The sequence below is a fragment of the Peromyscus californicus genome, unplaced genomic scaffold (genome assembly GCF_007827085.1).
Source record: "Peromyscus californicus insignis strain IS unplaced genomic scaffold, ASM782708v3 Scaffold_16__1_contigs__length_79575227, whole genome shotgun sequence".
Taxonomy (NCBI): Eukaryota; Metazoa; Chordata; class Mammalia; order Rodentia; family Cricetidae; genus Peromyscus; species Peromyscus californicus.
In genome coordinates this window covers 10873362-10901345 of record NW_026294458.1, presented here as the reverse complement: position 1 = coordinate 10901345, position 27984 = coordinate 10873362, and the positions used below count along the sequence as shown (strand labels likewise).

Here is a 27984-nt window from a genome sequence, read left to right as displayed (position 1 = left end):
GGACTTCCGTGTTCTTTGTAGAATTTTGGGAGCAAAGAATGATGTCTTCTTCGTGATACTCTTTAAGAAGTTAAAGTAGTACTGACCCAGAATGAGTCAGAACACAGGTATGCAGCAGCCACACTAGCTGTTAGGCCTGTAAGACTTGATTGTAGTTTGTTGGAATGTGAAAACCGAGTCTGTCAAAATAGACCAGAGGTTCATTAGCCCTGCTGAGAGGAGACAGTCAGTGAGCAGCCGTTGGTAGTCAGCCTCTGGAGTGGTATAGTTTCTCACAATGTAAAAATAAACGGCATTTTAAATGATTGCTTCAGTTCTGTGGGCATTTCAGGACTGGTATAGAAATACAAGAGAAGTTGGTGATTCAATGTATTGTTTTTGTTTTTGAGACAGAATGTCACTCTGTTGCTCATGCTGGCCTGGAACTCTCTTTGTAATACAGGCTGGCCTTGAGTTTATAGCAATCCTCTTGTCGAAGCCTCCTGAGTGCTGGGATTATGGATGTGAACCACCATGCCCAGCTGGTGATTCAAATGTTTAATAAGGAAAAGAAAACCTGAATGTCTCCCAGTTCTAACAAATTCTTGTTTACAAGGCCTTCAGAGCAAAAGGCCAATGCGCCTGACCCCCCCCCTTTATGGATGATTCTCCTACCCTCTCCCTGTCAATCATTCATTTTATCTATGGATGATTCTCCTACCCTATTCCCATCACTCATTTTATCTATGGATTTTACTTGTCTGCCTTTACTCATCCACTTTTCTAAAATTGCTCAGAAAATGCACAAAAGATTAGTTTTTTAGTGATAGAAAGGATTATAATTCAGGATCCATTCTTTGCTAGTATTTACATGATATAAAATAGTTATGATAAAGTTTCCTGAAGAAATCTTCACTGTTTCCTATGATCGCCATGAAAAGAGGAAAGAGCAATCATCTAATAATGGAAAGGAAGATAATGTGTAATAATTGGGGGCCCAGGAGGTCAAGTGTGACACATCATCTCCTTGTGTTTTCCTTGTCCACTTTGACCAGTACATCCAGGGCCTGCATTCAGTTGCACTTGGTTTTGAGTTTTTATTGCTTCAAAGCTGTGGAGAGAAGATGCTAGGGATTAAGAGGGACCTGGAAGATGATGGGGCAGCAGTTTTCTGACTTTTCCGGTGAAGTTCGTCAAGTAGTCTAGGAGAACGAGTGACTTCAGTGCACCCCTAAAACCTTTTTTGTTTTAACGTTCACTTACAAATCACAGAGGGGGAAAATTTCATGGTTTGCCTGGGGATGTAGCTCAGTTGGTAGAGTTTCTGTCTGGCATAAGAAAGCTCTGGGTTCGAGCCCTAGCTCTGCATAAAATCAGAGCTGGCAGCACACACCTGTAATGTCGGCACTTGGGAGGTGGTGGCAGGAGGCTCCCAAGTCGGTTCTGCTCAGCTCCAAAGTGAGTTTCTGTTCTTCCCTGTAGCACTTGTGCATGTTTGAAGTGCCCTCTGGCCTTCACTGTGCTCTGCTTAGTACTTGGGAATACAGGGAAGAAGAAGCAGGGTTGGCCTGGGTTTATATCATAAAAGATTTCTGATTTGGGGCAGGGGAGATGGCTCAGTGGTAAGGGGCACTTTCTACTCCTCTAGTGGACCCAGGTTTGATTCCCAGCACCTACGTGGCGGCTCACAGCCAACTGTAGCTCCAGTCTCAGGGGATCCAGTGCCCTCTCTGGCCTTCACCATTACCAGGCATGACTCAGTCACAGACATACATGTAGGCAAAACATCCATACACATGAAAATAAAGTTTTGAAAAAGATTTCTGATTGTGGAAGGGTGTCTCATCTTTTGCCTATGTATTATCATTATTCAAAAGTGGTTCTTTTGTCTTGTTTTTTGAGACAGGGTCTTTTTTTTTTTTTTTTTTTTTTTTTTTTTTGAGTAGTTCCTGGCTGTCCTGGAACTAGCTCTGTAGACCAGGCTAACCTGGAACTCAGAGATCCACCTGCCTCTGCCTTCCGAGTGCTGGGATTTAAAGGTGCATGCCACCTTCACCCAGCTCAGAAATGGATCTTAATGGGTTGCACTCCTAAAATCACAAATAGCCATGTAAGTGTGAGGGTTTGAGTCTTTATAACTCTAATGCTCTCAGAGTGGAGCCTTATGTTGACGTGAAAAATTAATAGAGGAGAGAATGTCAGGATGTAGGGCAAGAGACTTTTTTGTTGTTGTTGTTGTTGTTGTTGTTTTGGCATGGATGGTCTGGATCAGGTACAGCAAACTTAACTAACCATTGGTATGATTTCAGGAGGGAGCATTGGCAGTTGCTGGGTAATCTGAAGACTACTGTGGAGGGTTTGGTGTCAGCCAACTGTCCCAATGTCTGGTCCAAGTATGGTGGCCTGGAGCGACTTTGCAGGGACATGCAGAGCATTCTGTATCACGGGCTCATCCATGACCAGGTATGTAGAATTCACTTTCCCCCATCTAATTGGCTGGAGCACTTGGAAAACAGTTGCGTTAAGTTGGTTGGCTGAGAAAAGAGGAAGCCCGCCAGTTTGTGTGAGTTCTTGAGTACAGAACCGGGGCCATGTGTGCATGCATCTGTCTTTCTTCCCTCTCTCTCTCTCTTGCGTCCAGATCATCTCACTTAGTGCCTGATATGGCATAGATGTCAGAGGAATGAGTAACCTGCACGTCAGCAAGAGGTCAGGTTGGTTTGTTTCCTGTAGATTCTGTAACAAAGATGACTTCACTGGCTAGTTACAGATGGGTTATCTTTCAGCCCTTGAGTTCAGAATTCTCAAATAAGTTTCATTAGGCTCAAACCAGGGTGGCCACTATGCTGCTGTCCTCCAGGAAGGGCTAAAAGTTTCGTCCCTCCTTGTCTTTTTCAGCTTCTGGCTGTGCCCCTCAAGTTCTTCAGCTGATGGTCCCTACTTTTTAAAAACCAGTAACATAATGTCTTGAAATTTATGTCCGCTTTTATATCACGTTTCCTTTCTATGAGCTCTGTTTAATCTCTCCCAAAGAACCCTTGTAATGACATGGGTCCCACCTGGATGACCCTTGAGGAGACACCTCAAGATTATTAAATTAGTCACATCTGAAAAGACCCTTTGGCCATAAAAGGTAACAGTCACAAGTCCTTCTCTACATTCTAGAGCCTTGAATATGGGCGTCTTAGAAGACATTTGTTTTTTTTGTTTGTTTGTTTTGTTTTCAAGACAGGGTTTCTCTGTGTAGCCAGCTCTGGCTGTCCTGGAACTCACTTTGTAGACCAGGCTGGTCTTGAACTCACAGAGATCCACCTGCCTCTGCCTCTTAAGTGCTGAAATTAAAGGCATTTGCCATCACCACTGCCCAACTTTTTTTTAAAGTAACTTTTTTTTAAAATTTTATTTACATTTATATTTATGGGTGTTTTGCCTGAATGTATGTCTGTATGCTGCAGGCATGCTTGGTGCCCTCAGAGACCAGAGGAGAGCTTTGAATTACCTGGGACTGGAGTTACAGATGCTTGCAAGCCAACATGTGGATGCTGGGATTAAACCCAGGTCCTCTGGAAAAGCAACCAATGCTCTTAACCACTGAGCCGTCTCTGCAGCCCCTAGAAGACCATTTTTATCATCAACCACAATCAGGAAGATTTTCCTCTCTTTAATTTTAGTCTCATTTTAGCACAATTGCTGCATATGCAGGGCTCCGGGTTCAAGCCCCAAAACTGAAGTCACTCCCTTGCTCAGTTAACCAGTAAACAGAAAAACCATACTCTCTCTCCAAGCCCCGCCTCCCCCATGTGGCATAAAGGAAGACTAAGCCAATGTAAAACACATTCAGTCTCTTTCATCCAGGAAATGTTTCTTCTGAGTAAGAAGCTGAAACTCCATGTGGTCAATTATTCTGTACTTGGAAGGTTTGGCCCAGAGACCGGTGTGTGCTGTGGAGATAGTCACTTAGGCGTGATGAGTTTGCTGTAATTAGAGTTAATGTTTCTTGTTTGAGCCAAAACCATCCTTTCTTCCTCTGACTCTGGATTTCCTTAAATTTAGACTTCTGTGGTTACTTTAAGTTAGTAACAGGGTAAAAGAATTGTATACTATCCTGGCAGGGCTAGCAGGAATCCATACTTGAGATAACTAGAAAGCTTTCGCAGCTATGGAAGGGCTAGTGAAAACAGGAAGACGGCGTGAGTGTCAGGGGAGATGACTGAGTTGTTTGTATTTCCTCTTTGGAAGCATCCCAGGACACATCTGAGAAATAATCGAAAAGTTTCAGAATGTATTTTGAGCATTACTTTGTAGACAGCTGTGTGATGTTTCTGAATGATAGGGTTCTTTTTTAAGATTTAATTATTTTTTATGTGTACAGGCATGTTGCCTGCATGTATGTGCAGTGCACACACAGGCTAGGAGATGGCCGCCGCTCTCACCTTGTTATTTTCTTTGTTATTTTTGTCATTTAAAATTTTCGTCGTAGTTTTTAGCATACATTTTATTTGTTCTTTGACAGTTTTTCCGTATATACAGTGTATCTTGATCATATCCACCAATGGCTTGCCAATCTCATCTCCCTCTATCTGGATACCCCCCCCCCATCTTCATGTCCTCTCCATCTTTGATAGTTTGTTTCTATGCCCCATGGGGTCCAGTTGGTGCTGCCTGCTGCGATGTTGACTGGTCTTGTTGGCCCGACCCTGTGCAGGCCACTGCCGCTGCAGCGAGCTCCTGAGTGCATCCGTCCTGTCCAGACCACAGTGCCTCACCGCGCCTCTCCATCCTCTGGTTCTTCATCCTCCTACCTCCTCTCCGTCAGTGTTTCTCAGCATGGGGCAGTGAGAGGAGCGTGTTGACAGAGATGTCCTGTTTAGGACTGTGTCTCAGCTCTCAGCCCAGGAGAAACCCTGGGCTCCACTCTCCTAGCCCAGAGTTCTCTCGAACCTTAGGCCCAGAGAATCCACAGATGTTTCTTCAGGGATAGCCTTTAGCTATCTTAAGTTCCTACGTCCAAAGCAGAGCTGGACAAAATACTTACGGAATGATGGGAATCCCAGTCTCTGGCCAGCCAACCTAACCTGTTTGACCAGTTCAAGGCCAGTGAGAAACTGTGTCTCAAAAAATAAGGTGGACAGCACTTGATGAGTGACACACAAGGCTGTTTTCTGACCTCATGCATGTATGCCTGCACACATATGTGCTCCTGCACATATACAAATTCAGACTTCACTAGTCCACACATAATTGAGTGTCCTTAAATACTCATCTGCCCATGCCAGGGATTAATATTCTTCCCAGGAAGTGTAGCAGGCTTTTTCAGACCTCCACCAGCTTCTAAATCGTGACACGGAGACTTATTATTAGTTATGAATGCTCAGCCTTATCTTAGGCTTGTGCCACTGGCTCTCATAACGTAACCTGTGTTTTGCCCTGGGGAGTTTTTCCTTTCTTTCATTCTGTATGTCCTACTTCCTGTTTCCTCCTTGTCTGGCTGGCTGGCTCCTGGCATCTTTCTCCCTCCTTCTCTCTCTCCGGAGCCTAGATTCCTCTTCCTACTGATTCTCTCTGTCCATCAGCCCTGCCTATCCCTCTACTGCCTAGCTATTGGCCGTTCAGCTTTTTATTAGACCGATGAGGTGCCTTAGGCAGGCAAAGTAACACATCTTTACATGATCAAACAAATATTCTGCAGCGTAAACACATCTTTGCCCAGTTCAGTCTTCCACAACAAGGAAGTCCTTTTTCACCAGAGCTAAGTTTCTCTTTTCTTTTTTATCTGAATTTATTTTCTGCTAGCAATCACACTGGAAAATATCTGATCAACTAATTTTAATAAAGTGCATCAAAGGACTTATGTTGCCCTCCATTCTAAAAACAGGGGTCTGTTACCTCTGAACAGCGGCTTTGGTTCAAATAGTCTTAGAATTCACTAGAGAAGTTGACTTAATAATTCTGAAGGTGAAGCTGTATTTCTTAAAGGACTTTGAAGACCCCCACCCAAACTTAGGCTTTAAAGAACTTTAAACAAATATCTGTCTAGGAATTTGGAGGCAAAATAATATGATAGACTGGCAAACACCATTAGAATCACAGAAAAACTAGATCAAAGTCTAGGCTCAGTGTGCAGGTTCTTGGGAAACAAAGTGACATAGTGATTTAAATTATGAACATTGACTCATACTGCCCACATTTTATTCACACTTCAACATGGTTAATATTAGGTGAGTTACAGAGCCCCTTGTACAAGCTTCTGTTTCTCATTTTTGAAATGAGATAACACTGTTGCCTACCCCTCTGCTGTGAGAATTCTGATGTAAAGCACCAGAAGACACAGTTGTCTGTCAGCCTCAGCTGTCACAGAACATGGCTTAACTTCTTTCTCATCTGTAGAAATAAGGGGAACGGCATTTACCTTTTAAAGCTCATCTATAGAATAAATGAAGTGGCATATAAATGTGTCCGGCACAGCTTGTGGCATATAAACAGTGAGATGGTCGGCAGGTAAAGGCATATGCCACCACGCCTTACAACCCAAGTTGAACTCCTGAGACACACTGGACGGAAGGAGAGAACTAACTGCCACACGTGGTCCTCTGCCCTCCACAGATACCACAGCAGGTGTGCAAAACACACAAAACTAATAATAAAACATGAAAAGAATTCATTAATAGATTGGTTTCCTATCGCATGTTGTCCTGTATATAATTAAGAACATTGAAAATTTGAAAACAACTTAATTCACTGAAATCTTAATATATTCTTTACCACTGGTGACCTTGCAGTACTGTTTAAGAGAATGATATCCATGTTATCTAATTCAAGGACCAATTCTCCTTTGACTACCTAACTTCAGTACTGTTGGCCACCATCATTTCTTGATGGCACGGAAGCATTGTCCTACATGTGATTGGTCTTCAGTTTCTACCCCTGGAACTTCTTCTTGGATTAAACATTTTAAAATGAAATGTCATTTATTTATTTGGGGGGTACATGCATGTGAAGATCAGAAGCCAGCTTGCAGGAGTCCATTCTCTCCTTCCACCACGTGGGTCCTAGGGATTAAACTCAGGGCATTAGGCTTGGCAGGTACCTTACCTCCTTTGCCCCTTACAGATCTTTAAAATGGATTTTTAGAAATGGAGTCACTGTGTGTTCGTGTGTCCTTACTCTGTTTTCTTGAAGCGGTCTCAATCTCAGCCATGCGTCTGTGACCCTCAGCTCAGACCTCCGTACCCAGTTCTAGACCAGCCATCTCCTCTCTATTATCATTTGGCTCTCCCTCCTGCCCAACAGGCATGGCCGAAGCTAAGTATATTTTCTCCCAGGAGATTGCCTTTCATCTTGGTGTTCTTTATGCTAATTTGTAGTATTGAACTACCCAGTGTTCTGCTCAGAAATTTGGGATTTGTGCCAAAACGTTTTGTTAAAAACAAAGTGCCAGTTTCCCAGGCTGGTGACCAAAATAGCTGCCCGATAAGCAGTGCCACCATTCAGTGGTTCAAGTGTCGCATCTTGATAACAAAAGGTCTTTTCTTGGCCCTGTTGCTGATTTTACATCGTCACATAGTAACCTAACCAGATTCCACAATAGTTTCACCATCTGTATGTACCACAAAAGGAGAAATGTTGATGAGATTCTCACATAAAACAAGCTCGCAAATGCAAAATGCTATAACATATCTTGTCAGAGTTCTCAGGAAGCAGTAACGTCTGTGAAGGCACCCATTCATCACAATGAAAAACGTTCAAGAATGTGTGTGACCACTTACAAAACCAGCTAGTGCCAGGAAATGGAAGCAGGGACAACCACTTGACACACAGACACACACAGCATGTAGAGGCACATAGCACATAGAGGCTCTAATAGGAAAAAACCCAGAAACAAGCTCCATGTCAGTTTTCTTGCTGCTCTGTGACTTGTTATGGTCTAAGAATTCAAGTCGATGTCAGAATTGTTTTCTCCCTGTTCTTTCCTTTCAAAAAGCTTAGTGCTTTCAAAGGTTTCAGGCTGCTGTGTCATCAGCAAGCTATTCTGGGTGCTGTGTCCTTGGAAAGGGGAAGGGACACGATGATTCACGTTGGTCATGTCCCCCCTTTGTTTTCACAAGGATGTGGTACGGATCCGAGTTGTGTTTTGTCTTAATCACTCGGGGCCCCCTGGGAAGCTTTGACGTCATGACTATTTCTTAGAGGGATCTCGTTTTTGTCAGCCTGTGTCTGGGATACCTTTCACTCCTTTTGTAAGGCAAGGTATAACAATGCCATCTCTCTCTGTTCTGCTGCCTAGAAATCTAGAGACAGCTCCCGAGATGGCTTAACTGAGTAGGAGTAAAAGGATCCCTTCCCTACCTCCAAGAAGAAACTGTGCTTAGCAATATAGACACAATAAAAATTTTTAATGATTTATTTTTAACATGTATGAGTATATTGTCTACATGTTGTATACATGTGTACCATGTGTATGCCTGGTACCCATGGAAGCCAGAAGAGGGCCTTGGATACCCTGGAACTGGAGTTTCTGGCAATTGTGAGCCGCCATGTGGGTTCTGGAAACCAAACCCAGGTCCTCTATAAGAGCAGCCTGTGCTCTTAACCTCAGAGCCGTCTCTCCAGCCCCAAGGTAGCCTGATTTTGTTTGTTTGTTTGTTGTTTTTTTGAGACAGAGTTCCTCTGTGTATCCCTGGCTGACCTGGAACTTGATCTGTAGACCAGGCTGGCCTTGAACTCAGAGATCCACCTGCCTCTCTACCTCCTGAGTGCTAGGATGAAGGGCATGGGCCACCACTGCCTGGCCATGATTTTTAAAGTAATAATAATAAAAAAAGCTATGGGCTTTAAAAAATATGCATAATATACTCTTATTTGTTGAAACTTTGACATATGTTAAAAAGACTCAGAAAAATAAATACCACCCATAATCTTAATACCAAGTAATAATATCTACTGTAGTAATAATATCTACTATTTAGCATCCTGTTGGATGTTATTTTTTCTTTTATTTTTCTTTATATTTAAATTCTTATATTTAAATTATATATTTATATATTACATATAAATATATATTTATATATTAATTCTTATATTTATTATATAAAAGGCATAAAAAAGCCTTTTAAAGTAGTTAAGATTGTACCATATGTATCAGTAGATAAGTTACTTTAAAATGTTTAATTTTTGAGTAGATAATACACTTTACATGGTTACATGGCTAAAACATTTTGAGTATCAAACCATATGGTGGGCCAGGTGGTGGTTGTGCACGCCTTTAATCCCAGCACTTGGGAGGCAGAGGCAGGCAGATCTCTGTGAGTTCGAGGCCAGCCTGGTCTACAGAGTGAGATCGAGGACAGGCGCAAAGCTACACATAGAAACCCTGTCTTGAAAAACAAACAAACAAACAAACAAAAAAACCCATATGGTGGAAAGTCTTTGATTGTCTTCTGATCACATAAGTTACTACTTTTTACTAGCTTCCATCCAGAGAATGTATACTTATGACAGTAAGTACAAATAACTTCTTGTTATTCATCCTCAGTTTTGTTTTGGTTTTGTGTCTTTGAGACAGGTCTTGCTGTGTAGCCCAGGTTAACCTCCAACTTGAGATCCTCCTGTCTCTGTCCCCTTGTGCTACCTTTATAGGAATGGGACACTGCACTCAGCTCCTGGTTTTTATTATGTGTGTGAGTGTGTGCGTGTGTGTGTGTGTGTGTGTGTGTGTGTGAGAATGTGTGTGTGAGTGTGTGCATGTGTGTGTGTGTGTGAGTGTGTGTGTGAGTGTGTGTGTGTGAGTGTGTGTGTGTGTGTGTGAGTGTGTGTGTGTGTGAGTGTGTGCATGTGTGTGTGTGTGTGAGTGTGTGCGTGTGTGTGTGTGTGTGTGTGAGTGTGTGTGTGTGAGTGTGTGCGTGTGTGTGTGTGTGTGTGTGTGTGTGTGAGAATGTGTGTGTGAGTGTGTGCATACACATTGAACATGTGTATATGACTTAAAACAACAACTCAAGGGCCAACAAGATGTCTCAGTGAATAAAAGTGCTTGCTGCCAAGCCTAACAGCCCGAGGGACCAACATGGTAGAAGCAGAGAGCAAACGCCCCAGTTATCCTGTGACCTCTACACGTACACTGTGGCATGAATTTGAGCAACACACACACACACACACACACACGCACGCACGCACGCACGCACGCACGCACGCCCTGTAAATGAATGTAATATTTTAAAGTCACGATTTGGGATCAGTTACAAGATATGTCCATTGAAAAGGACAAAGTGTGAAACAGTGGCTCTAACATGCTAATACCCTGTATAAAACCTCTGGGGAAGAACGCTATGCCGCCTTTCAGCAGCTGTTGTCTGTAGCTCTTCATTCGGGGGTGAGGCCCTGTGACATCTTCCCCTCCACTTTGGATTCCAGCTGATGTCCTTGTGCAGGTCTTGTTTAGGCAACCATGTTGTTAGGACTGCATGCAGCTTCCCTGTCACATACAGAAGTCGCCGTGTCAAAGCAGACATCCTAGTCCTCTGGCTCTTACAACATGTCTGCTCCTCCTTCTGTCCTTCCTTCATGTTCCCCGAGCCTTAGGTGTAAGGGCTGCGTTGTAGATCACATAATCTGTTTTAAAAGTTTTTTACATTTATTTATATTTTTAGAGGGGACCTGCACTCAGAGAGTTGGTTCTCTCTCTCTGCCATATTGGCTCTGGGGCTCAAACTCGGGTTGGCAGGCAGGCTTGGTACGAGCACCTTTACCCACTGATCCTTGTTGGCTGGTGTACAATCTTTTTAATGTGCTCGTTTGTTAGTATTATGCTAGGAGCTTTGCATTCATGTTCATTGAGAATTTTGACCAACAGTTTTCTGTTGCATCTTTGGCTTTGATATCACGGTTTTTTAGAGCTTTGGTGATTTATCTGTGGAGCCATCTGGTCCTGAGCTCTGTTGTACTGGGACACATTTTATCAGTGATTTAAATAGTGTCACTCATTGCTCTGTTCAGGTTTTCTGTGTCCTCATAGTTCAGTTTTGGTAGACTAACTGTTAAGAAATTTAGCTAATGTTGCAGGCTTTCCAGGGAATTGACACATAATTGGTGACAGTGGTTCCTACCACTGCACTAGTTTTAAGAACTGCCTTGTAGGAAACCAAATGGTGAAGAGAAAGGGAGTAGAAGACAGCTAGTTTTCACTGTGTACCTTTTCTATCATGTGCGTGTAATACCTATTCGGAACAGTTGAGGGCTCAGTCAGTGGGGTGCTCCCACACAAGTGTGAGGACCTGAGTTCGATCCCCAGAACCAGTGTGGTGCTGCTCACTGTAATCCAGTGCTGGTGAGGCAGACAGACAGGTGGCTCCTTGGGATTCCCTGGCCAGCCGGTCTAGCCTACGAGTGAGTTCCAGTGAGAGACTGTCTCAAAGCTAAGGGGGAAGGTGCTCCTGAGAAACTTTACTCATCGTTGACCTCTGGCTTCTGTGAACATGCGTACACACGTGTACCCATAGACACAAGAACAATTTAAATAATTTTAAAAGAGTAAATGTGTGCCGGGCGCACACCTTTAATCCCAGCACTCGGGAGGCAGAGGCAGGTGGATCTCTGTGAGTTCGAGGCCAGCCTGGTCTACAAAGCAAGTTCCAGGAAAGGCGCAAAGCTACACAGAGAAACCCTGTCTCGAAAAAACAAAACCAAACAAACAGAAAGAATAATTGTGTATGTATTCCTTTGCTTGCTGCTGGCAACCTTTGTTGAAGCAAAGGAGAGTTATTCTCATTTTCTCTCCCTCCCCCTTCCCCCCCTTCTTTCCTGCTCCTCTGCCTCTGCTTTGTTTTCTTGTTTTCGAGGATAGGGTCTCACTCTATAGCTCAGGCTGGCCTTGAACTCAAGACCCTCTGCCCCCACCTCTCAAGCACTAGTATTACAGAGGTGTGCTGGCTGCTATGCCTGGCTTTTCTTTCTCTCTTTTGCTGTCAACGGCCAAATGGGATTTTGTCCAGGTGGGTAGTGACCTGCCCCTCATGTTGGTGTTTGTGTGGCAGGTGTGTTGGGGGATTTTGTCCAGGTGGGTAGTGACCTGCCCCTCATGTTGGTGTTTGTGTGGCAGGTGTGTTGCGGGATTTTGTCCAGGTGGGTAGTGACCTGCCCCTCATGTTGGTGTTTGTGTGGCAGGTGTGTTGGGGGATTTTGTCCAGGTGGGTAGTGACCTGCCCCTCATGTTGGTGTTTGTGTGGCAGGTGTGTTGGGGGATTTTGTCCAGGTGGGTAGTGACCTGCCCCTCGTGTTGGTGTTTGTGTGGCAGGTGTGTTGGGGGATTTTGTCCAGGTGGGTAGTGACCTGCCCCTCATGTTGGTGTTTGTCTGGCAGGTGTGTTGCCACCAGGCGGATTACTGGCAGTTTGTGAAAGACATTCGGTGGCTGAGTCCGCCCTCAGCCCTTCATGTGGAGAAGGTAAGAGTGGAGGGAGAGCTGGCTTGCTGGGGTGTGGCTGCAAGTCCTCACTGGCATGCAGTTGCAAGAGTCTTTTCCCCCTGGGATGGAGTGCGTCCAGTTTCTTTTAACTGTAGGAAAGAGATTCTCTCTGTGGCACTGACTTAGAGGGAAGGTTAACCGACCAACCGTACAAGTCCATTATTCCAGGTTGCTTTTTCACCTCCTGGGAAACGGGTGGAAATGGTCTAATGGAACACTTTTAAAAAAGAAAACAACTAGGACAAATAGCAAGAATTTCCCTAAAGAAGTGAGGGGAGCCGGACGGCGGTGGCGCACGCCTTTAATCCCAGCATGTGGAGGCAGAGGCAGGCGGATCTCTGTGAGTTCGAGGCCAGCCTGCTCTACAGAGCGAGTTCCAGGACAGCCAAGGCTACCCAGAGAAACCCTGTCTCAGTTAAAAAGAAAAAGAGGTAAGGGAAGTGCGGCTGTCACAGCAGCTGTTGAAGACAGCGGCCAGAGTCCAGTGGACTGAACGCTGCCGTAAAAGCTCTGGCTGCTTTGGATTCCTGTGTCTCCAGCTCCACATAGTGCTCCAGGTTTCCAGTCAGGGGACCAGTTCGATGAAGTCAGGTGACGTGACCAAAGATACACAGCTGTTTCTAGACTAATCACTGACAGTCTTATGTATGCACTTAATTTTTATTGTAGGAAAATTAAATGCATCGAGATGCGATTAATGAAGTGACTCTAAGATATCCATCCATCATCCCCCTTTATTTCTCTTTGGCCTGTTGTTTCCTGGGCATCCCAGCTGTTGATTTATTGCTGAGATGAGGTCAAGAAGTACGCTTTTTCCCCCTAAACATTCAGAGACCAAAGCCACAGGGCTTCATCCCACCTTTCTGTGTATGAGGAAAGGTCAGAACCGGCTGTTTTCTTCACCTTCTCCTCTTCTCTTCTGTTTACTGAGGTGGAGTTTCACTAGGTAGCCTAGGCTGCCCTTGACCATGTGGTCACCCTTCCTTAGCTTCCCGTGCGCTGGGATTGACAGGTGTGTGCTGCCACACTTCAGATGTGGTGTGCAGCCTTTTCCCCTGAGGAGCTTGCTGTCATTGCTCTTGATGCATTTTGTGGTACTGGCCCTGGCTGTGAGACCTTGTCCTTAGAAACACTGAAGGAGGAGGAGGAGGTTCCGAAGAGAGACTGTTATGGCCACAACCAGAAGGAGTGTATAGGTGGCTTCTCTTAAGAGAATCTTTAGGCTGGAGAGCTGACTAAGTGGTTAAGAGCACTTGGTGCTCTTCTAGAGGATCCAGGTTCAATTCCCGGCACCCACATGGTGACTCACAACCATCTGTAACTCCAGTCCTCAGGCTCTGATGCCCTCTTCTGGCCTCTGCAGGTACTGCATCCATGTGGTGCACAAACTATATTCAGGCAAACACTCATGAACATTGAAAAAATTTCTCAAAAAAAATGTTTAAGTGAATCTTTGGTGGTCTACACAAGCCAAGACTTTTACCACATTTCTCTCCAGAGGCTCTGAAATAGAGGACTCTGTGAGAGAAGCCAAGAGGTCAAGCGCCTTCGAATCCTTCCTGTGACTCTCCTAGAGATACCTCTTTGGAGACAGAACGTAAAGAGCCGAGTTTAGCAGGCTTGCTTCTCCCGAGGTCTGGTAGAGAAGCCATCAGCTCTTCACTGTCCTCCTCCTGGATCTTCCGGAAGCTAGCTGGAGGCGACACCTAGGGTAGCCTTCCCTCACGTCTGGAGTGTCGTTTTCGGTCACTAGGCTGTACCTGCCAGGGTGTGTGTTCTGACTCCCGCCTCTCTGCCTCCCCAGTTCATCAACTTGCATGAGAATGGCCAGAGCAATGCTGCCGTGAGTGACCGGGCTGTGGCAGAGCTGTGGCTGCAGCACAGCCTGCAGTACCACTGCCTGTCAGCCCAGCTCCGGCCCCTGCTCGGGGACAGGCAGTACATCAGGAAATTCTACACAGGTAAGTGGCAGCTGCTCGGCTTTGTGCGTACTCCCTGTTGATCCCTCTCTCTGTCCCTCTGTGGATTGCTCTATACCAGGTCTCCGTAGCCAGCCATGCCAAGTTGTTCCTGTACCGATGCATGCAAACCGTAGGAAGAAACGCCATCAGCTGTCCTGTGTTCTCACTGTCCCACTGCCCTCTTTACAGCTGCTGCAGAGCTGGGCAGTAGGACCACTGTTTTCTAATCAGAGAGGCTAGGTGACTTGGCCAGGGTCACACAGAGCCAGGGTCTTTCTGGGCCTTTCTGATTTTGGAACTTCTTAGGTTAGACTGCATACAACCGAGGTTCTCCTATACTGTACTTGTCCCCACATCCTTTCTCTCCACAGTGACATGCTTTTCCTCAATTCCGTTGTATTCTCTTTCTCCAAGCTTCTCTCTTCATCACTGTGGTACGTTTTTTCTTCCTAGAAACTGCTTTCCTGCTAAGTGACGCCCACGTCACAGCCATGCTCCAGTGCCTGGAAGCAGTGGAACAGAACAATCCCCGTCTCCTGGCTCAGATCGATGCATCTATGGTAAAGGGGGCAAAGAATGACCCGTGTCTGTCCTGGGCCTCTGCACCTCACCGTGCCGTACACTCCTCAGCAGCCAATGACTTCCTTACTGAGGCGGTTGTGAGCTCAAAGACTTTCATTTGTAAAAAATGCTCGGAAAGAGCTGGGTGTGGTGAGACCTGACTCTTGTCTGAATCTGCTGTCTGTTACTGTAATAAAACACCCTGGCCTAAAGCAATGTGGGGAGGAAAGAGTTTATTTCATATCCTGAGTCACAGTCCATTGAGACCGGAACTCAGGGCAGGAATGTGATGCAGAGGCCATGGAGGAACGCTGCTTACTGGCTGCTCCCAGTAAGCAGCTTAACTGCTTGCTCAGCCTGTTTGCTTACAGAACCCAGGACCACCTGCCCAGGAATGGCACCACCCACAGTGGGCTGGGCCCTCCCCATAAATCATTAATCTACAGGCCAACTGGAGGGAGGCGTTTTCTCAATTGAGGTTCCCTCCTGCCAGATGACTCCAACTGTGTCAAGTTGGCAGGCACCTGTAATCCCAGCATTTGGGAGGTTGAGGCAGAAGGGTCAGAGTTTGAGGCCAGCCTGGACTATATAGTAAGTTTTAGGCTAGCTTAGACTATGAGATCCTAGCTTAAAAATGAAAAAAGGAAAGGGGAAGGGAGTAGAGGAGGATGGAAGGGAAAGGTGAACTGGTGGGCCCCAAGTTCCCTGAGAGACCCTGTCTCAGAAAGAAGGTGGTGAGAAGATGATGCCCAGGATCGACCTCTGGCCTGCACATGTCTGTGCGCAGATGAACACACAGGCACATGTATGAATGTGTGACCTACCTACAAAAGAACAAAGTGAGAAAAGAGGAAGTCGTTAGGGGCCAGGACTAGGCAGAGTAACTCACTGTTGTGATCCCAGCACTCGGCAGGCTAAGAGGCAGGAGGATAGACACAGGTTTGAGGTCAGGGAGGTTTCAGCGACATCATGAGTACCAGGCCAGCCCAGGTGACATAACAAGGCCCTGTCTACAAAGAAAAAAAGAAAAGTCACCGAACCACACACACACTTGTCTTCTCTCCCAAACTTGGGTCAGGTGCTTGTAAGTGACACGTATGACTTAGACCACCACTCTGTCTGACCTTTGACTCCACATGCATCGTTTTTGGTGTGTATGTATAACTAATCAGCTTGCCCCTGAGGTCCTCTGTCTGCTTCCCACGCAGGCTGCCATGCCCACCTGGAGTTTACACTGGTGTCGGTTCTGTGAACTCCAGGCCTCACGCTTGCCGAGCAAGTACACTTTACCCCCGGTCCTTCTTCCCAGCCTCCTGTGCATACTCTTAGGCTCTCTGCTGCACTACTTAGAGGAGCAAACATCCTGGAGGGATTCCAGTGCAGGCACTTCACAGTCTCGCTGGTGTGGGCTACGGTAGAGGGGGGCTGCGCTGCAGCCCCTGGCTCTGGTCGTCCAGGCCGACCGCCAACTACTAGCTCCTGTCAGCATTCTGCAGTAACGAGTGTCCATCCTCTGAGGGCCTCCATGCCTCATTCTGACGTGGTTTCTTTTGTTTTAGTTTGCCGGAAAGCACGAGAGCCCACTGCTGGTGACAAAGAGCCAGAGTCTGACAGCTCTGCCTGGTTCCACCTACACCCCTCCAGCCAGCTGTGCTCAGCAGTCCTGCTTCGGGTCCTCCTCTAACCTCCACCAAGCCATGCCCAGCCACAGCGCAGGCAAGGGGCGGGTGATGTGTACCTGCTGCATGTATTTTAGGCCGGGGAAGTACAGGACCTGTGAGTCCTCACAGGCCAGAACCTGCTTTTGTTAGTTAGTTTGTTTGTTTTTTAACCTCTCATCTTTTCTCTGTCTCTCTGTCTCTGTCTCTGTCTCTCTCTGTCTCTCTCTCTGTCTCTCTCATTTGTTCATTCTGTTCTGTTTGCTAAGGTAGAGTCTCACTGGGTAGCCCAGGCTGGTATGAGGGTGGGAATGGACAGTCCTTATACGTCTCTTCACATCTGGAAAGTAGAGAGCCTTTGTGAGAGTGACCACAGATTGGGACTTGAGGCTTGGGCTGGTATAAACTGGTATAAATGTCTTTGGAATAGGCATCATAAAAGATACACAGCAGCAGTTGCTTGATGTGGTGGAGCAGGGCTGTACTCCCAGTACAGAAGATAGAAGCACGAAGATGGTTACAAGTCCAGGGATATCCAGGGCCACACAGTGAGACCCTGCCTCACAGGACAAAACCGAGTTAGTCGGGGCTGGCCTAAACTAATTCTGTAGCATTACTGAAGAAACAGCAGAGACGTCCTTAGCGGCTCTTGAGCTTCTGCTGCACATCGTAAACGAGGTCTGCAGTTTCTGACATCTTTAGTGTGCCTGCACGGTGCTGGGCTCTGCTGGGATCATTTGATCTCTAAAGCAGTCCTGTGAGGTTGCTCTTCCCGATAGTTCTCTCATTTTGAAGCGGAGGGATTCATGCTGAGGAGCAGCGAAGCCACTACTAGCTCAAGTACCCATGCCCTCCTCACCTTAGCTGCTTCTAAGTCTCTGTTTTACCTGAATTGACTTAGCTTGTCTGAGTGACACGTGTACTGAGTGCCCTTACCGGGGACCTGTGTACATCCTGTCGATCCCCAGCTCACCTTCTCTCCCCTTCCCCCTTCTCGATATCCCAGAGAGAAGATCCACTTCCTTTTCACATTCTGGCTCTCCCTGGAAACCTCAAGAAGACAGAGACCTCCCCTCACCAGCCGAGAGTCAAACCGCCCAAGCTCCACTGCTTCCAGACTCGGCTCTAGCCCAGGATTCCCCACTGACCCCACATGAGATGAGTTCCAGCACTCTGACCAGCCCCATGGAGGCATCCTGGGTCAGCAGCCAAAATGACTCCCCAAGCGATGGCAGCGAGGGGCCCGAGTACCTGGCCATTGGCAACCCAGACGCGCACGGCCGGACCGCCAGCTGCCAGAGCCGCCACAGCAGCCATGGCTGCCAAAGCCACAGCAGCTCTCCCTTGTTCTCCTCCAGCAGCTCTCAGAGGCCGGAGTCTGCCGCCTCTTCTTTAGGGGACCAAGAGGCGGGGAGGCAGAGCCAGCCGGGCGGTGTCCTGCGCAGGTCCAGCTTCTCAGAAGGGCAGACGGTCGCCGGCGCCAGCGGCACAAAGAAGAGCCATATCCGCTCCCATTCGGATACCAACATTGCCTCCAGAGGAGCCACAGGTGACCATGAACACCAGCCCCTGGCTGGCAGGGTTGTGTCATCCCCTGAATTCAGGGCTGGAGGGAGGGCTTGCTCCTGAGGCTCTTCAGATAGCTGAGAAGAGCCATTTCTGGATGACATGTTACTCTGCTCTGTCACGAAAGACGTTTAGCATGTAGTATGAAGAAGACTAAGTAGTTGTGTGTATTCCTTTATACGATGCTACATACTAAATGCTTCCCTGATTTTTCCATAGTTCCTAGCATTAGAATAGCATGAGCATCGCAATTTATGTTTTAACTGAATCCCCAGATTTAAGCAAAGTATTAAAGAGGTTTACAGATAATCCTGTTAAATTCCTTTTGTTGTCATTCCTTAGAAGTTAGGTCAGGGGGAATGGAGAGATGGCTCAGAGGTTAAGAGCACACTGGCTGTTCTTCCAGAGGTCCTGAGTTCAATTCCCAGCAACCACATGGTGGCTCACAACCATCTATAATGAGATCTGGTGCCTTCTTTGGTGAGCAGGCAGAACACTGTACACATAATAAATAAATCTTTTAAAAAAAGAAGTTAAGTTATGATGTAATACTAAAGCAGAGTACTATTAGGGTTTCCTACTTGTAATAGGGATAATCATGAGTAGGATGGGTGGTGTGACCCTGGACCAAATAGATGGGGCGGCTGCTGCCATTAACTCAGACAAGGGCCATTCACCCTGTAGCCTCCCTCACAGAATGCTCGCTGGTAGCAGGGAGCAAACCTGGATGTGGACAAGCCGGGTCTTCCTGCTTCTGCACTGTGCTGCCACCGTCCTCCCTGGGCAGTTGGGGTCTCTAGGCTTTGCTTGGGTGTCATCTTAGTAGAATCTCCTTTATAACAAGTATAACACTATTTTTTTTTCTTAATGCTGTTATGAGTCAGAAAAACCCCAGATAGAAAATAGAAAAATAAAATAGAACGTACTTAATGAGACAAAATAGAGGAGATTTTCATGGGCCACTGGAGCTGCCCTTGTCTCTGTAATTTCCAGAAAGATGGGAACTCAAGACCTCAACTAAACCCTGGATAACAGACTTTCTTCTCTGTTTTCCTTCAAGAATTTAACATAACTTATTTGAACTCCTTAGGAGAAAATTTCCAGGTCAAAGCCTCTTCCATGAACTTTCTCACACGTAAAGAGTGTTGGGATTAGATCCTCAGCTCCCATGTACTGAGTGCCCGTGTCTGCTCTACACAACGAGGGCACTGGCCTTTGAGCATACAAAACTTCCCTGCTCCTTACATCCCAGTGTTTTTTTTTAAGTGATCTAGGGATTGAACCCAGGGCCTAATTCATGCTGGGCAAGAGCTCTCCAGAGCGACATTCCCAGCCTCCCTGGCTCCATTCTTGAATCTGTGTGGATTCCAGAAACCATGGTAACCTGCATGGGAAAAGGGAGCCAGAGAAGACCTGTGCAGAAGGGCTGAGCATGGGTCTTGTAGCTTCTTGTCACCCCTCCTGCAGCCCCGGCGCTCCCTCCTGGGAGTTCATGTCCCCGCTGCTGCCAGGTAACAGTCCCTGGGCTGGTTGGTTCTTTCCTCTCTCCTTCTCTCTCTAACCTTGTTTGTTCTGTCTGGATTCTCCTCTGCACCTGTGTGTTTATCTGCAGGAGGCCCCAGGAATATCACCATTATAGTTGAAGATCCCATTGCAGGTTTGGGAGCCAGTCCCCCACCTCTTCCTCCTTCTGTGCCTCTGTGACCACCTCGCTTAGTTCAAAACCTCCTTTTCCAGTCTGGTGTCAAATCAAGTCTGGCTAGTTTGGATCCTGTGGTGGTGCTGGGACCCGTCCGTAACAGGGCACTGCGGGTCGTGCCCCAAACATGCTTCCGCACGCCCTGCTCACTCTACCCAGCTTCTGGAAGCCATAGTCAAGAGAAAGCGATTCTGCTTTGCCCAAGGGTGAAGCTGAGGCCTGCTGTTCATCTGAGGCCTCTCGATGGGTCAGTGGCAGGGTGTTTCTTGCCTGAAGACTTACTGTGGATGCCTTTGTTTTCCTTGACTTAACACCAGAATGTCTTTCATTCCTTTCATGTGGTCTTGGATGTACTTGCATGATTTTTGCCTGTCCAAGAATCCCTGTTCCCTTTCCCCTTCACCAGCCTTCATTCCCTTGTGCCTCTGCATACTCCATCCTAGTCACTGAACATTGTTCTAGTAAGTCTGTTTTGTTGATTTATTCCCCCTCCTGGTGGTTTTCAAATTGAGATTTGTGTTCTGTTCTGAGTACTATAATGATGGCGTTATTAATGTGTGGGTATGTGTCAATAAAACCGTGGTGAGGGAGGCCTAGAGACCACAGCCTCCTAGTAATGGAGAAGTCACTGAGTGTGTTAGCTTTGAAAAGAGAAAATAAAAGAAGAAGAAAATCTGCAGACACTGAAGGAGAAGAAACACTGAGAGAAAATAGATTTTGAGTGAGTGAAAGGAAATGCTGAGTCAGTTGACTGGGCGCCCTTAGGAGTCAGTGACCTCAGTGCAGAAGCCCAGTGGCTTATGTAGTCGAAGAACACAGGGATGCTGTTACAGGTTATGAGATGTGCTGTCGGGCTAGGCATTGAAACAGTCTCTCCTGTTGTTTCTTACCAAGGTATCATGGTGATTGCTGGCTTTTCCTTAGCTTAGTGGACAGAGCAGAGCCTACTGCCAGAACCACAAGAACACAAAATCACTTTGTGTGTGTGTGTGTGTGTGTGTGTGTGTGTGTGTGTGTGTGTAGAGCAGCTGACATTTGGCATTATTTATGGTGGGGAAACGGTTGGATATGGTTTAGGCATCTGCTCTTCCCAAGCATATTGCTCACGTCTCAGGCATCTACTGCTTTTCTTAAAATGGCACTGGACATTTTTATTTACTTTTGAATATCAGTTTCTCATATCTTATGACCCCTTTGCCAACTTCCCCATCCCCTTGTTCTTGAGACTGGACTTAAGTTCACTGTGTAACTGGTCCTGGCCTCAAGACTCATTGTGATCCTCCTTTGCTCACTTCCGGGTGCTAGGATGACAGGCATGTGTCACCATGCTCAGCCTCAGCCTGCTCGTGAAGTCTCTCCTTTTCTCTGGTGACTAAATCCTTTGGTTTTGAAGCCGTTATCCTTGGCTTCTCCAGAACTGACTTGATGTTGCTTTTAAGCACTTTTCTGAGTTTCATTTTCATTAGTGAATGTAACTTTTCTGGGATAGTTTTAAAACATAGTGTCTCGGGGCTGGAGAGGCGGCTCAACGGTTAAGAGCACTGACTGCTCTTCCAGAGGACCAGGGTTTAATTCCCAGCACCCACATGGCAGCTCACAACTGTCTGTAACTCCAAGATCTAACACCCTCACACAGACCTGCATGCAGGCAAAATGCCAATGCACATAAAATAAAAATAAATAAATTTTAAAAAATTATCCTGTCTACCTTTAAAAAAAATAAATAAAAATAAAACAGTGTCTCAGGGTATTAGAAAAAGTTTATTGTAATTATTTTTATTTTATCATCTGAAACCAGGTGATTGTAGTTGGTGATGTAGTTTTCCTGTGTCCCGGCCGGCCGGTGGTCGAGACAAATCTCTCCCACTCGCGTCCCCCAAGTAAACACATATTAATTTTAACTGCTTGGCCATTTGCTCAGGCTTATTACTGACTAGCTCGTACACTTAAACTAATCCATAATTCTTATCTATGTTTAGCCATGTGGCTTGGTACCTTTTCTCAGTTCTGCCTTGTCATCTTGCTTCCTCTGTGTCTGGCTGGCGACTCCTGACTCAGCCTTCCTCTTCCCAGAATTCCCTGCGTCTGCTCATCCCGCCTATACTTCCTGCCTGGCTACTGGCCAATCAGCATTTTATTTATCAACCAGTGTACAAAAGCATTATCCCACAGCAGGTGATGGTGGCGCACGCCTTTAATCCCAGCACTTGGGAGGCAGAGGCAGGTGGATCTCTGTGAGTTCAAGGCCAGCCTGGTCTACAGAGAGAGTTCTAGGACAGTCAGGGCTACACAGAGAAACCCTGTCTTGAAAAAACAAACAAAGAATTAGTAGTTAGTTAGTACTTGTGTAACATTTGGTGAGAAAAGTAAACTAAATCCCATTCTGCCATGTGTTCTGTATTCTTGGACTGTTTGCCTTTGGTGTGCCTCCTCCTGCCTGTTCGGGAAGGCTTTGGAAATGAGAGCATTCAATGCTGAATTTAAGGGTTGGGAATGTATCTGTTGTTCGCACGCGCGTATGTGTGTTTTTATTTCCTGGTGTGGTCCCTGACACTAGACTCTTGCAATGACACATTGAATTTGAGAGGCCCCTTCCCCTCCTCTGGCCAGAGCTGCCTAGTCAACAAGCGCCCCCAGCTCCCTGTGCATGGAGTATGGTGAGTGAGCACCAGGAAGGCAAGGGCTGAAACTCTGTCTTGCTCTGCTTTCTCCTTGTGCCTGCTGGGCTCTGAGCCGTGGAGCTCAGCTTACTCTGTGGAGGACACTGTGTGCCCTCACCTGCCCTTCAACACTTCCACACTGAGAGTCCACTTCCTGTGGTCCTCACTGACTTAGAGTTCCCGCTCTCGTATGCTCTGGGTGCTCCTGTGTGTGACTGTTGTACCGTATGAGACGTAGCCTGAATGAGCGAAAGCCTTGACAGTGGGCCTTTGTGTAGTTCCTAGAAGACAAGTTCCACATGGGACCCGGTCACAGGTGAGAGCATCCCTGTCCTTTGTCAGTGCTCAGCACTGAGTTACTCCCCTTTTCCCATTTAGTGGGGTAGGAAGGACGGTCTGTTACCTATGACTTTAGATAGTAAAAAGATCTCTAGGATCTCTACATTTATCCTGTCTTTTTCCATCCAAGAGGTTTGGTGCTCTGCGACTCGTAAGAGCCTAAGTAATGCCATTAGAAGATAGACAGGCGTCTTCTCTCCAGTTTCTGGTCCCTGTTACCCAGGAAGACTGGAGAGCACCTCTAGCAGTAACATCGTCAGACTTCTTGAAGGAGCGTGGTTGTTACCGGTTTTCATTTTCAGTCAGAGATTTATATCCACCCTCCATCTCCCACAGAGGGTGGTCAGTACCTGTGCTCGGGAGAAGGCATGTTTCGAAGACCATCAGAAGGACAGTCCCTCATCAGTTACCTCTCCGAGCAAGACTTTGGCAGCTGTGCAGACCTGGAAAAGGTAAGGCCTCAGAGGGCAGATGAGGAGCTGGTGCAGCGAGGGCCCCGGCCCGATGGTGGTGCTGCCGTTGTTTTCACTGGTTCCGATGGCAGTGCCTGTGAGCTGCGGTGAAGTGCAGAGATCTCTGTCCAGGGAGCTCTTCAGGGAGCCTGTGCTTGTCATCGGTCAGTGCTGCCCTGTGCAGAGACATTGCATGTGAGCCACGCGGTTATTGTTCTTTGACTCTGGGACCTCACATAACTACTCTTTCCAGAGTCAAGTTCTCCGTTGATTCCTGGGCTCAAGTATGTATAAATAACCTCTGTACACTGGTCTCTTATCTTGGGACTACTGTGTGTACACTGGTCTCTTATCCTGGGACGTATTTACCGTACTACTGTGTGTATGGGTGTGTGACTCTGGGAAAAGAGTCTGTCTGGAATTCCTGGCATATTCTCTCCCTCGTTTCAAACATGATTGCCTGGCTTCATTAGCTTAATTAGTAGCAAAGAGTGAATTGTGTATCAGCAACATGTGAAAAGAGCTGCAGTGTCCAGTGGGCTTAAAAATAGTGGACACTTAACTTGATCCAGTCTGTAAACTACATTTTGTTGTTGTTTTTGAGGCAGGGTTTTACTATGCAGCCCAGGCTAGCCTCCTCAAATCTTAAGATTCTCCTGTCTCTGCCCTCTAAAGGGCTGAGATTACAGGTGTGGGACATCCTACCTGGCCTGAGTAATTTTTAAAACTTCAAGTTTTATCTTTAGAAGTTGATTTAGTTCAATTTTCTTCATTTTTAGAAGTCATGTAATCAGAATTCTTTAGGAGATCCAAAAGTATCTCCAAAGCTAATGATGTTTCAGTCTACACACTGGGCAGAGCTTCAGATAGTCAGGCCACGTGTGGCAGGTCTCAGTGGCACAGCATGTCCATGTGCAGCAGGTCTCAGTGACACAGCTTGTCCATGTGTGGCAGGTCTCAGTGGCACAACATGTCCACATGTGGCAGGTCTCAGTGGCATAGCGTGTCCATGTGCGGCAGGTCTCAGTGACACAGTGGTGCTGTCCACGTGCAGCAGATCTCAGTGACACAGCATGTCCACGTGCAGCAGGTCTCAGTGACATAGCATGTCGACGTGTGGCAGGTCTCAGTAACACAAAATGTCCACATGCAGTAGGTCTCAGTGGCACAGCGTGTCCACATGTGGCAGATCTCAGTGACACAGTGGTGCTGTCCACGTGCAGCAGATCTCAGTGACACAGCATGTCCACGTGGCAGGTCTCAGTGACACAGCATGTCCATGTGCAGCAGGTCTCAGTAATACAACATGTCCACATGCAGTAGGTCTCAGTGGCACAGCGTGTCCACGTGCGGCAGGTGTCAGTGACACAGCGTGTCCACATGTGGCAGGTCTCAGTGACATAGCATGTCCACGTGCGGCAGGTCTCAGTGACACAACATGTCCACATGCGGTAGGTCTCAGTGACATAGCATGTCCACGTGCAGCAGGTCTTAGTGGCACAGAGTGTCCACGTGCAGCAGGTCCACGTGCAGCAGGTCTTAGTGGCACAGAGTGTCCACGTGCAGCAGGTCCACGTGCAGCAGGTCTCAGTGACACAGCATGTCCATGTGCAGCAGGTCTCAGTGGCACAGAGTGTCCATGTGCAGCAGGTCTCAGTGACACAGCATGTCCACATGCGGCAGGTCTCAGTGACACAGCATGTCCACGTGTGGCAGGTCTCATTGGCACAGAGTGTCCACGTGCAGCAGGTCTTAGTGGTACAACAGTGCAGTGCTGTCATCTGCATTTTCTCAGTGGCTTGTAATGGTGGAAACATTTCCTGCCACACACCAACAGGCCTGTGAAGGCGTTCCGTGGTGTGTAAATACTCACTTCAGTGTAGGGATGTTTTACCCTACCCTCTTAAGGAACTAATGCTCTTTATCATCTGCTGTGGGGGTCTGAACCACAGCTTTCTCCAAGCAGCTCCTTTCCCACCAGTGTGCCCTGTGCTTGCAGTGTGATGACTTTTTTTAACCATCATTTCTTTCATTGCATTGAGTGGAAATGGGGCTGTGTAGGGGACTAAGGTTGGTACTGAGGTGATCTTGGGCTGACCAGCAAGAGCAAAGAGACTCTAGAACAGGCCGTCTGTCTGTCTGTCTGCTTTCCCCATAGCAGACCAGTGCATTTTCCCTGGTGGTTCCGGGTCTTAGAAGCTCTGCTTCCCCACATTGCATGCAGCAAGGTGTTCCGTACGTCCAGTCCCTTCACAAACAGCTTCCTCGGTGCCCCACTTCCTCCAGGAGAATGCCCACTTCAGCATCTCAGAGTCCTTGATTGCCGCCATCGAGCTGATGAAATGCAACATGATGAGCCAGTGTCTGGAAGAGGAGGAAGTGGAGGAGGAAGATCGAGACAGGGAGATCCAGGAACTGAAGCAGAAGATCCGCCTGCGGCGCCAGCAGATCCGCACCAAAAACTTGCTCCCTGCCTACCAGGAGACTGAGCATGGAAGTGAGTGTGCCTGTGAGCATCTGTGTGTGTGCCTCTTCACAGCGTCACAAAGCTCAGGGCCATGTGGGCTTTGGTCTCTGGTCTTCGTGTGAGGTGGTATGCCTAAGCTAAGGGTTCCTCTGCTGTCAGAAGGTAGTTCTGGGTGTTCTGTTCTTGTTTTTCCCATGTTTCCTACATCAGAAATAGCGTTCTTCCAAAATGGGTTTCTGAGGTGAGAACTAAGGCCAGGGGTCACAGATGGACTTCTCCAAAGTAGAGTGAACCAGCAAGAAGTCCAGTTCCACTCACAGCTTCAGTCCCAGCCATGGTTCTGCTCACTTTCCTCTGTTCAGGTCTAGGTTCTTTATTGTGGCATGGAGAGGGGGTGAGAAAACCTCGATCCTGTCTGTGATGATGATGGTGTTTAATATCACAGGCTTCCGGGTCACCTCCAGCAGCTCCCAGTTCAGTTCACGTGATTCTACACAGTTCTCGGACTCTGGCTCTGCTGATGATGTTGATGAGTTTGAAATCCAAGGTAAGATTTGGCAGTCTGTTACAGGGAGCTTTGGTTACTTGTTTCCTTTCATTAGGAATATTGGAAGAGTGACCCCAAAGTAGATCTTCATGACCCACTTTGGAACATGGTTAGTTATTGTAAGGATGGCTACTCCTGATAAAAACAGAGCCCTGTTAAAATTCACGCTGACATGAGCCTTGAAAGGAAGAGGGTGGTGGGCTGTTGAAGTCACCCTGATTTTCAGTCCTCCTGTGTTTATCTTTCTCTTGGGTCCTCACTCTCTCCCCCTCTAGCTCTTTGGGCTCAGCCAAACCACGTGAATTAGGGTGCTTCCCTGTGCTCCACAACACAGTTGAAATGGTTCCAAAAGATGTAAGAAGGAGTTTTATAGTAATTTGCAATTTGCCGGGAAGAGGGGGGATAAGAATCATTAAAGGAGAAGCAAAAAAGGGGGAAACAGTCAGGTTTACGAAGAAGAGCTTTAATTCCTGTCTTAGCAGCCTTAAGGCAGAGCCGCAGGCTCTGTCGGAAGCACCAGCGCAGTGAGGGGAGGGCTGCCTCTGGAGGGCATTTGTAGTAAAGCAGTTACGTTCCTTCTGCGTCACTAGATCCTCAGAAGGGATCTGACAGCAGACCAGTGAAAGTCTTAGGTCCAGCCTGGTGAGTCAGGGAGTCCCCTGGTTTGCTGACAGGCTGCATCACCAATAATAATAATAATAATAATAATAATAATAATAATAATAATAATAATAATAATAATGTCACACCAGCATGAGTGACAGCCTCCCAAGAGCTGCGTAGATGGAGTCCCGCCTTCACCTAATCTCCCACTTCCTGTGTAGTCTAGCACCTCCTGAGCCCACGTGCAGCGGGCACGGGCTTTACTCGAAGGTGGGGAAGGTGGGCAAGAGTGAACGAGCGTCTGATGATCTTCCATCCCGGTTTGTATGAAGGAATGTCAGTAGATTCCATCTGGGAGGGTCTCGTTGAGTTTAGCCGGGGATCAGCTGCCTTAATGTGGCAGTGGCTCCATCATGCTTGAGTGATACGCTTCACAGCAGCCCTATTCTGCAAACCATAGATTTCTTCAGGACCCCACAGAGAGACAAACTAGCAAGCACATAAGCAAAACGATTCAGGTAGAGAAACTCTTCCCCGTGGCAAAGCTGAGAATGATTTCCTCACCGAGCTGAGTTGTCTGCACCCACTCCGTTATAACACTGTAAATGATAACAAATAGATATTTTTATGATTTTAGTCTTCAGGGACCTCCTGAGGAGCCAGAGTGCTTTCCACTCAGAAATTCAGATTTTACACAACTTTTCCAGGCCCCTGGGAACTTTGCTCTTTGTTCTGAATGTGTTTGATTTCTGTTCCTGACAGTAATAGGAACTTAAAACTCCCAACCCCCCTAGTTTGTGTGCGTTTTTTTCTAACCATAATTCTCACCAAGTGCAGTCCTGTTGGAGACTGTTACTTCACTTGTGGGCCCCAAGGGTGTTTGCAATCAGCTAAGAACAGAAATTCTTAAAGGAGACAACCATAGGATGGGATTCCTCAGTCTTTAGGTCCCTGTCATCCTTTGTTGTGAGGGACTGCTTGAAGATTGAGATGCTTGCCATTATCTCCAGCCTCTACACACCAACTGCCATTAGCG

The 27984-nt window shown here is 46.9% G+C and overlaps 1 protein-coding gene across 5 annotated transcripts in view; it reads left to right on the top strand.

Annotated features, from left to right (window-relative positions):
- The window catches only part of Rubcn (rubicon autophagy regulator), a 68700-nt gene that overhangs the window by 19788 nt on the left and 20928 nt on the right, over positions 1 to 27984 (top strand). For 3 of the 5 annotated variants that reach the window (XM_052740339.1, XM_052740340.1, XM_052740337.1), the window contains 10 exons: positions 2289 to 2442; positions 12331 to 12414; positions 14240 to 14396; positions 14850 to 14956; positions 16517 to 16673; positions 17622 to 18164; positions 19794 to 19838; positions 23216 to 23331; positions 25618 to 25828; positions 26244 to 26345. In XM_052740339.1, coding sequence (XP_052596299.1) covers positions 2404 to 2442; positions 12331 to 12414; positions 14240 to 14396; positions 14850 to 14956; positions 16517 to 16673; positions 17622 to 18164; positions 19794 to 19838; positions 23216 to 23331; positions 25618 to 25828; positions 26244 to 26345 — 1561 coding nt within the window. In that variant the 5' untranslated portion in view covers positions 2289 to 2403. Of the gene's footprint in view, positions 1 to 2288; positions 2443 to 12330; positions 12415 to 14239; positions 14397 to 14849; positions 14957 to 16516; positions 16674 to 17621; positions 18165 to 19793; positions 19839 to 22437; positions 22533 to 23215; positions 23332 to 25617; positions 25829 to 26243; positions 26346 to 27984 lie in introns of all 5 variants that reach the window. The other 2 variants (XM_052740341.1, XM_052740338.1) reach the window with 2 other exon arrangements.